Source organism: Saccostrea echinata, unplaced genomic scaffold (genome assembly GCF_033153115.1).
Source record: "Saccostrea echinata isolate AGI-Se365-2 ecotype Australia unplaced genomic scaffold, CSIRO_AGI_Sech_v1 ptg000016l, whole genome shotgun sequence".
Classification (NCBI taxonomy): Eukaryota; Metazoa; Mollusca; class Bivalvia; order Ostreida; family Ostreidae; genus Saccostrea; species Saccostrea echinata.
The window spans coordinates 9,401,972-9,412,754 of NW_026889765.1; the positions used below are offsets into that span (position 1 = coordinate 9,401,972).

Sequence of the window (10,783 nt, forward strand, 5' to 3'; positions counted from 1 at the left end):
AATAATTCCATTTTATATAAAATATGTGCAAGTATGAATTAAAGAACAAAAAACATAACAATCTGAGATCCATAGTAAAAATACTTTGATTTACTATAGTAGAAAAACTTTGATACTATATTAAACTACAGTGAACTATAGTTAACTATAGCAAACTACACTTAACTATAGTATTTTTGTTAGAGCACTGCCATACCAACTGGACTTGATATTGTTTCATTTTTTTTAAGTCTACGAGAACTTCATCTAGATTTACTAATTACAATTCAATCCGTAAACTAAGGTCAATGAATACTGAATTAGCTTGGCCATAGTGCTTCATGAGACAGGACCAAAGCAAAACGTTTAAAACCCTTGCAATATTAAGTGATACATAAATATTTTCACCATTCAACCTCTGCATAGTTCCAACAAAAATTGTTGATATTTGTAATAAGCATTACAGGACAAATTGTTTCTATGGCAAGTCTTTCCTCCCGTGAATTATTTCAAATAGTTTTTATCTCCTTCAATATGAGTTGGAAATCTGCGTTTTATTCAGATTTACTCATCATTTTCTATTGAAAAGTTGGACATAAATATTTTCGGTAAATAGTATGCAGATGAATTTCTATCGGAACTTCGTCAGTTATCAGACATTGTAAACTTGTAAACTTTCTTTGGCCTGAATGTTCATCTTTTACTAAAAGAGTCAATTATCTTTGTTTCCATCCTCCACCCTATAAGTTATTGAAGAATTCCAAATTTTATCCTATTTCATCAATTTTTATTACGATTTCTTTCAAAAGCTTTTCCTGTCCCATCCTACCCACTATAACCATATTGTGCCCTTGCACAATTGCTTCATAAACTTCCCTTGTTATCCATTCTATCCATATACCTGACATATACCGCCAAAAAATTCGGAAGGTTTGTATATTTTAGCACCGTCTATCGTCATTGGGGTAAATGTATATTTCCAAACATTCCAGAATTCGTCATATTTATGTTCATGTTCAAAGCACTTGAGACATTTCATTAAAAAAGTGTTCAAACTCACATTGCTGTATTAAAAACGAGGCTGTATAGGGAATCATTGTTCTATGACTAATCGTGAGTAGGTCAGCTTTTATTTATTTTTCAAAAAAAACACATTATAAATGAACAGATAAGCAATTGTCGAGCCCTTGTAACATGTATATATAAATAGATATCGTGCATATTCATGAGCAATGTCCCACTGTAAAAAGCATGTAACGTTTACCCCCCTTGCAAAACTGTAATCTTTTAAAATTGAAAGTGATACTATATTCATATATTCATCTAACGTCATTTGTAGTAGCATTTTACAGGCTGTAAATGACTGCTATATTCTCGGTTAGTATGCTCTTTACGTTACAATTTACTTTTATTCTAATTCTCTTTGAATTTTGATGCTTTAATTCTAACTGTTAACATGGCGCAGTTGATATGCACGGGTTTTGTATATTTTTACATTTAATAGCCACAACCACTACATCATACCAACTTTGATTTGATCCGTTAGCATTTTGATACATAATAGATAAGAATGGACTAGGGGTAAATTTTATTACATTTATTTAAAATCTACACTTGGGGGATTTTTAAATCTTAAATGTCGACGGCCATCAAATAATACAAGTTCTGATTTTTGACCTCTACATTATGTTCTTATACTTTATATCTTCTTTACTGCATGAGAAGAGAAGTTACTAGTTCTATTATTGATGGGTAATGAATTTAAATATTTATCTTCAATATAAATGGAAAACGGATTATTTGTTACACACCATTTTATTGATAAATTTTTATTGATCATCAATTCTTTAGAAATGAAGAATTTGTTGAATGATAAAGGGGAATCATTTGCAAAAGTACTGGACTATGATGGGTATTATTTTCCAAATTTTCTTTCGGCCAAACGGGACGTAGATGTTTCTAAATTCCTGGCTGGTCTGAATGAGCTCACGTTTAAAGATGAAGAAATGTGTATAGTTTCGTACCCAAAGTCAGGTTTGTAGACTGTCTAAAGGTCAGTGTTTACGTCCAATCATTCATATGAAGTTGAACAGTCTATCATTTAGATGTGTCTTTCTTTGAAGTTCAGGATTAATATATGAAAATAAACAGAGATATTTAAATGAATAACATAGGATTCTTGTGAATTCTATTTAGTAAATCCTCCATTTTCTACAAAATATAAATCATATTGATTCCTTAAGAATACATAACACAAACAAAAATCTGATGCCTGGATTGATATATATTTTTGACTGATTTTGAATAAAAATGACATAAATAATAAATCCCTAAAATATAAAGAATTCGTAAGTTTTCTTTGGTGCTAGAATAGGCGACTTTGTTTTGCACATAATTTTAACAGTGTGACAAATTCTTACAAAATTCTCCCACTTTACACGGCAAACATTATTCAGGTTACCTATTTGAATATAAATCTATGAAAAATATTGCCGATTTCTGAAAAAAGTTTGGTTGTGTTATTTATCCTTAAAAATTGATTACAATAACTACGACACCTAAAATCAAAATAGATTGTAAAGATGTCGCTAGGCCGTGTTTCTTTCATTGTTGTTAAAAATTTTGTTTTCTGATGACTGCCATTATTTAAATAGTTTATTTAGTTAAAGATATCATATCCTACTGGATAATATGAGTGTTTGGAGAGTAAAGAACGACAGTTCGCTTATTAAAAAGAACATGTATTGCTGACTGAAGAATTGGAACCAAACTGATGTACCCTGGATAATTTTCTCCCTATCAAATTTTTGTTTATACGATAAATATTTCAGGTACACACTGGGCATACGAGATATGTAACATGCTCAAGAATGGCAATTCGGAATTTATGAACAGTATGCTGCCTATCTTCGAAAACAGCCCGATGACGGATATAGAGGCCGCTCAGAAAAAGAACGGTGTCCATTCCTCACATATGTATCCGCGACACTTGCCAAGAGATTTGGTGAAAAAGCGTTGCAAGATCATCCAAGTTTATCGAAATCCAAAAGATGTTGCAGTGTCATACTTTAACTTCAGCAAAAAACTGATATTTTACAATACAGCGGATATGAGTTTTCCCGAATTTTTGAGACATTTCGTCAGTGGAGAAGGTATATATATGATATTTTTCAAGTTAATTTGTAGATGTACGTATGTAAATCATTAATGAATGTTTTTAAAAATATACTACCAGTATTTCCTAAAATATATCGTTTAATTGTTCATTCAAATGAACTTCTATAGCATCATAGAAAATAGTTTCAGTTCAAAGAATATAGAGCTTAATTAAAAATTTTATTTATAGTTCCATGTGGGGGTTGGGTCAAATGGCTACAGGAATGGAAGACATTTCAGAAAGAAAATCCGGATTATCCACTTTTAGAGATATCTTACGAGGAAATGAAAAGGGTAACATACTCTTCAAAAAATGAAACGCATAATAGGAATAATACGCTGCATAATATAAAATAGTTTTTGACATATAATTTTTTTAAGGGAATATGATTCTTTCGAATTAAAATCAAAAATTTTAAACGTTACTTTCAACTTTACCGCCATTCTACGAAAGTCATAAACAAAAAGACATAATTTTGCAAAGTGCTAAAATTTGGACTTTTTAACACTTTTTTGTTATATGATCCATATCATTCAGATACAAAAGATCTATCAAACGCATGGGTTCTCAATTTTTTGTTTTTGATATTTTAAAAAATTGACGCTATTTTAAAATGCTGAATATGAATGACGCCTATGGCAAAAATTAAATTGGGCTACTGGAAGCACTTATTTCTGTGTGATATAGATATACTTAGTCTAGTATTCTACTCCAATTCTTGTAATGTGTATGGCGACGTTTGTCTTGTGCCACAGTGCTAACCTCATATCAGAGGATGGAGTTAATCTCTCTTAAAATTCATTCGAAACAGATAAGAATTTTCTTTCTCTTCATCAATTCTTTTAAAAAAATTGTTTCTAGCATGTAAAACCAAAATATTATATCCATTTCACTCAAAAACTAAATCCAGAATCAAATGTACTATGCATTTTTGTCAGTGATACCATTAACGTTTTCGTAGACTATTTTGTAATAGATAAAAGAGTGTAATATAGTAAAGTTTAAGCCAAGTAATGTAAGACCATTAAAAAATCGACGTTTTGTTTCGCAGGGAACTGAATTGTCCTCGCTAAAATTATACGGGACAATATTGAAAGTTTGAGTTTCACACAAATATAAAATAATTTGATTAATATAATTTGCTCTTTTTCTATGTTTTTCTTTTGATTGACAATCTCCCTTTCCGCCTTAGCATCAGTTTCTGCTGAAATCATTAGTGGAATATCTCGCATAAATTTTAATCAGCTTCGGAGAGGGAAGTATAAATTACATTTCAAATACATTGTACTAGTACATGTTGGATGGTGACATTGATTTTCGTGGGAATCAAATTTCCTGGTATGGAGAAAAAAAATGTTCGTTGATTCGTGGTCAACTACCCTGTCCTATTTTAAAAATGGTAAAATTTGTAGTTTGTTGATCACCTGTTCTGTTTTCTGGCTCAACTATGAGAACAACAAAAATTTGAAATTAAACAAAAATTAATGAAACCACGGTAAATCAATGGGTTTATGAGAGACTTGCATTTGCTTATCTTGTCCATACTCCGCTTTCATATTGTTTATTCTTAATAAATAAATTTGCAATTCGAATTTTTCCAAAAATATTTTAATTTATCTTGCAGAATCTAAAGGAAGCTGTTAAAAGAATGTCAGATTTTCTCAATCTTAATTCTTCTCCAAAACTGATCGAAGAAATAGCCAGGAAATGCGACTTTGATATCATGTCTACCTATAAAAATTCAACTATTCCCAAGGAAATGTCAGAAATTACAGAGAAGAAAAATTCAAATTCACATATTTTTTTACAGAAAAGGTTTGATTTTTCCCCGCTTTACTTTTTCCCCTTATTTGAAAGCTCAAATGAGCATATTATAACCTCTCAACCATTCCAATCAAATGTAGCTAGCACAAAAAATGTTAGAATATGCAAAAATAAGACGATTCTTAAGAATGTTTTCCTCGTCTTCAATAAGGGCAATCTAGAATATTGAAAGAAAGAAGTGCACCTTAAAGTTAGAGCAAGGTATGATAAGGGTTTGGAGAGAAAAAAAATAATTGAAAAAAACGTCCCGCTGGGGTTTTCATTTTGACATAGGATGGCAGTAATAACAAGGAAAACGTTATGGGTTTTGAATTATTTTAGAAGAATCATGTAGATTCAGAGTATTTTGAGACATTAAAGGTGAAATAATGAATGAATAATTTTTGGTGGAATTTATTTATTGCTTAGGTGGTGTTGGAGACTGGAAAAACTATTATACCGTGGCTGAAAATGAGGCTTTTGATAAGTCATTTGGACCCAAAATAGCAGAACTTGGATTGGATATAACATATGAACTCTAACAGACTCTTTCAATCTTATAATCTTTTTTAGTCAGATCGAGTGAAAATCATGTCTATTTTCAAAATGGTTAGGTTTATCAATAATATGATTACGTTTATTCTTTTTCACTTATTTCTTACCTTATATAATGGATGAACCATACAAATAAACAGCTGTTAAATATTTCATATTTTATGTATTATTATTTCTCACAAGCATTATTTCAGAAGCCCGGCATTTCCTTTCATTTTTCTTGCATTTTAAGGTCACATTTTGCGTATCTCAAATAAATTGAAGGACTGTTAGTATTATAAATGAACCTTTTGTAATACTAGCGTTTCCAGAATTTTTTTTCAGTAACAAATATATTTGAAAGAATATGCAAAAAATCAACATTGCTATGATATGTAAGAATAAATTAAGTCACTCAGAAAAAACCTATCTCGTCTATTAATGTTTTCATTTTGTTATATTGAAACTGTATTAACACATTATAATTAGAGATATTGTCTATTTTGATATCAAATCATTGAGAACAAAAAACCGTAATTGGGCTTTTCGATCGTTTGAATAAAACACACACGATTTGATTAATAAACCAGACAAGTTCCATGAATCTAGAGACAAATCAATTTCTAGGAATACAGCATAGATACTTTTTTTGAAAAAGGCGAAACTAAAAAACTAGAGCACAGAGCTCAGAAAATGATATCCCCGCTTCCCGCTATGAGTATAATGGCAATGTCTTTTTTTGCTATCAGAAACCCAAATAACAGTCAGATCAAAATATAAAATTGGAGGTGTACAATGTTACTATGTAATAATTAAAGATTTTGTGAAAGCCTCATTAAATTCTATTCAGTGGTATACAAAAAGTTGCGGATAAGAGATGGGTAACCCTTTACATTACAGAAAGAATGGCGATATCATGATTTGCTATTGTAAACGCCAAATACATGTATCTGTCCGACCAGAATTAAAAAGAGAAGATGCACAATGGCACTTTGTAGTAAAAATTCTTTGAAAGTGTCCATTAAATTTTATTCAGCGGCACTGTGTAATAAAGAATCTGTAAAGGTATCATTAAATTTTAATTCAATGGTATAGGAGTTACAGATAAGAGATTGGTACCTCAAATGTTCTAGAAAGAATGGTTGTATCCATGTTTACTATGGTTAACCCCAAATATCTTGATTAAAAGTAAAATAGGAGGTGCACAATGGATATGTAATGAAGACTATATGAGAGTCTAATTGAATTTAATTCAGTGGTACATGTATAGGAGGAGTTGCAGATAGGGTATGGGTACCCAAAGTGTTACGGAGAGAAGTACGGAAGGACACCCTATCAATATATACCCCCAGCGCTTCAAGCTGGGGTATAAAAAGGTCATTCATTTTTCAAATTTCAAATTTTCAAAACCTGACTTACTTACTTTGATATCATTTTTATTTTTAGAAAAATGCAATAGTACTTAAAAATCTTAAAAACTCTCAAAAAGTCAGACCTACTCTTAAATTCTGGAAACATTGCTTTTGAGGGTTTCTTTGATATGAGTCGAGGAAAGTCACTGTCTCAATATGATCATCGGATAAAGTATGCAGAATAAAATAACTTACATAATGATACTAGTTGCTCACTGATGTACTACCACACTGTAAGAAGTATCAAAATAGTTAAAATTAAGTAAGTCTCATACTAAATCTGTGTCATTTTATTTTCCCTTGATTCTAGTTAGAAGACAGATTCAGAAGGGTAACATAGTACAATGTAAATTGATTCATATTTAACAGTTCTTGACATTAAGGCATCACAAAAATGCATCTTTAAATTATTTCCAGGTTTCGTTTCTCAATTTATTACAATACTCCTAACTGCTATATAGTTGAAGTTGACCGAATCGTAATATTATGCAGGTGTATGTAAAGTTGATACTCTCTTAATGCTGCAGAATAATTCCAGAAAAAATACAACAAAAAATACTTTCTTACGTGCAAGGTTTGCATCGATATCCCGAACAATAATATAATAAATTGATATTTGAAATCAAAGAAGGCGTGACAAGCAATATAATTCATTTTATTATATACATGTAGTCTATTTATAGTCTCTATAAAATCTATACAAACGCAAACAGTTCATAACCTGGTTTTGAAGCCGTATTCACCGGAGGGTCGGTGCGCGTGCAGCGGCATTGTGACGTCACAATCAACACCTCAACCAACGTTGTAAACGATGGTTACAACGGCCGGAGCAAGCTGTGTATCTGAGCAGGAAAAACATTTGCCAAGCCTATCGCTGGATTATTTTCTAAACATTACGATGTCTTACAAACAGCAAAAGGAAAACACGAAAGTTATAACTTGTAATCTGGACATTTTTTCTTTATTTTTCTACGACAGAAGTTCGTAAATGGAAGTGGTATCATCATGCAGCCTTCAATGTCTTATTTATTCAAATCCGGACTATATAATAAAACAATTATGGACTCTTTCGGTGGTGAATATGGTTTGTTATTCGCCAGAAAAATACCTCGGCTTCGCCTCGGTCAATATTGATATTTTTCTGGTGAATAACAAACCATATTCACCACTGAAAGAGTCCATAATTGTATATCATTGCATTTATGTTTTGGCATTGTATATACTTGTATCCCGCAAAAACCCCGAAATATTAAATTTAACTTAGAAAATAAATCCAGTATTTTTTGACACCAATGGTATTTGATAAAGTATGAATATTTTTTAAAAGAATTTTTACAAACTAACAAGATTTACATAGTTTTAATTATGTTCAAAGTAAAGAACACATATATAGTGATGTTTCACAAGTAAAATCGTCCAGATATTTTTCTTCAAATTTATTTGTGATGAGAATAAGATTTTAAAGTATCACCGTTGCAGAGATTTTGAACGGCTTTTGAATATACAGTAATGTCAGCTATGTCTCCAAATTTTGTATGAACACTGACCAGGTGCTGAAATTTAGTCTGAAAATTAATATATAATACTTACAGTGATTTATACAAAGATGCGATACTGGTATATAATTAACATTCAGTTTATCTCTCTGCATTCATGGAAACATAGAATAATCTTGGAACTCTGCTTATGGAAACAACTATGTATGTATGATTTTAAAATAATACTTTATGCAGATGCTTGGAAACTTCTATCATGATGTAAAAAATTCTAATCATTGATGTAAATGCAAAATTAATACTAGTGTAAATTTCATTAATACCTCAATTTCATGAATTCCAGTAGGGTTTTGAACGGATTCAATTTCATGGTTGTTAAGTCTCCAGAAATAACAAATGCTGCCTTGTTTCATAATAGCGGTATCCTAAAATATTAAACCACGGTTAAAAAATTATTAAATTTATTTCAAGTCAATAACTTTGAAATTGGTGTGAAGCAGTAAAATTGAAATGTTTTTTGTAATTTGAACTTTTCTGCAGCTGGAGAGACGAGGATCTACTGGATACAATGTTACCTGGGAGAGATCCAGTAAGAATTGATCAGCAGCTACTAGAACCACGAGGAGGGAAAGCTAAGAAGAGATAAATATTACCTATTAAAGCAGTGAAAAAATATGGATTTAATTTGCTTAAGCTGGGATATTTTATACTCAAAGGTAATGGAAAAACGTAGATCTTGATATATCAAAGTGTGGCAGTATAGTGGGTTTTGTTCATTGTGTTACATATATGAAAGAATTTGAATCAGACAACATCTTCCTTTTAAAACTTAATATACGTGAAAATGGCTTACTAGTAAATGAAAAATAAAATTTCTAAAGTTGAATTTCAAGCGAGACTATTCCACTTGAAATTCATGAGAGGCGCCCTGTAAATTTGATTGAATGTTATAACTTGCTTATCATTTTCTTGAACTTATTTAATCATAATGATGTATCTATTACGTGGCCTCTGTATTCAAAATAAACTTTGCTCAGAAGTACAAATTGATGCCAGACACCATCAAATAGCACCACTCATATTTATAACTTTGACACAGTAAACTATGTCTTTCTTCTTCACGAACTTTATGAAATGTATTTCTGAAAAGAATGACACTGACACTGCAATTTACAGTTAAGTGAAAATCGTAGTTTTATACCCTTGCATATTTACATAAGGGATGTGGCAAGCAGGTTCACAAATTTCCCAAAAATTTACATACCATGAAGGCTTGCTTCCAGAAATATTTTTTTTAAAAATCTGGGAGGTAAAGAATAAATGAAAAATTTTGACGATTTTGAAATCTAATTAATCAATATTTAAGACTGTTTTTCATATTCCCAAAACTTTTGAGGGGGGTCTGGTTATTATCATGGGAAAATGGGAAAATTCACATTTTTACCTGTGCGATTTTCAATGAATATTTTTTTTTTAACTCTTTTGAACATTTACAGTTGATAATATTGACAAACGATAGAAAATGTACTTTAAAGGGGCATAGACACTGATTTGAAGTTAATATTTTCTCAAATCTGTTTTATATCATAATGACTTACATGTTGCTTTAGCATTTCTCACGGAAATATAATTAAAAAACTGATTGTATCTAGAAATTATTGAAACTACGAATTTTGGGACGCGTTTGATTGACACATCCTTGCACTTTCACAAAGTAAACTTTATCCTTAATACTTAAGAAAGTTAGAAATTTTGTTGTGTATCACACCCGGCGAAACGTCAACTGTTTTTGTAAACAGGACACGAGCTCTTGTTATTGTTAATGTTTACGTTTCACGGGTGCGTTCAATTTGTTAAACCTTTGCACACATCAATGAGCACGAAATGCTATAGCAACATATAATTCATGATATTATACAGAAAATTTGATAAAAATATTAACTTCAAATCTGTGCCTATGTCCCTTTAGAATTTGTTGAAGGTTAAATAGTTATTTTGGAAATGGAACCGTAAAAACATATGTGTATATAATGACATTTTGAATATACGAGGATTGTCCGGTAAAATCGTAGTCAACGCGTTTTATTGAAAAAGAAATAGGCGCACTAAGCAGAAATTTTAATAAGATATTTATCTGTCATATTTAAGTATATTGTATATCTAAAATGTTCTTTTAAATTTAGACAAGAATAAGGATTTTTATTGAACTTGAATGTGTACATGTGGATGTGGTCCTAGGATGCACGACCCAAAAATTAGAGTTTCGTCAAAGAAGACATGAGAAATATTTCGAAATGAAATTAGTGAATAAATCAGGGCACGCTAAAAAAATCACCATAGTAACTATATATTATGTCGTCATTTGAGAATATCAAGGCTTATGCTTAATTTTCGGCAGTTTC

The 10,783-nt window shown here is 30.8% G+C and overlaps 2 protein-coding genes across 2 annotated transcripts; one reads left to right on the plus strand and one right to left on the minus strand.

Moving 5' to 3' along the window:
* Positions 1–1,812: 1,812 nt before the first annotated feature.
* LOC133188894 (sulfotransferase 1E1-like) lies at positions 1,813–5,649 on the plus strand. Its single transcript, XM_061324373.1, has 5 exons — positions 1,813–2,013; positions 2,811–3,131; positions 3,326–3,429; positions 4,761–4,951; positions 5,369–5,649. Exons 1-5 carry the CDS (start codon positions 1,833–1,835, stop codon positions 5,406–5,408), a joined length of 837 nt encoding a protein of 278 aa, XP_061180357.1. The 5' UTR covers positions 1,813–1,832; the 3' UTR covers positions 5,409–5,649.
* A 2,671-nt stretch (positions 5,650–8,320) lies between these two features.
* On the minus strand, positions 8,321–9,994 carry LOC133188122 (uncharacterized). The gene is made up of 4 exons (XM_061323503.1): positions 9,980–9,994; positions 8,957–9,013; positions 8,705–8,806; positions 8,321–8,450 (listed from the first exon to the last, which is right to left on the minus strand). Exons 1-4 carry the CDS (start codon positions 9,992–9,994, stop codon positions 8,322–8,324), a joined length of 303 nt encoding a protein of 100 aa, XP_061179487.1. The 3' UTR covers position 8,321.
* Between the last annotated feature and the right edge of the window lie 789 nt (positions 9,995–10,783).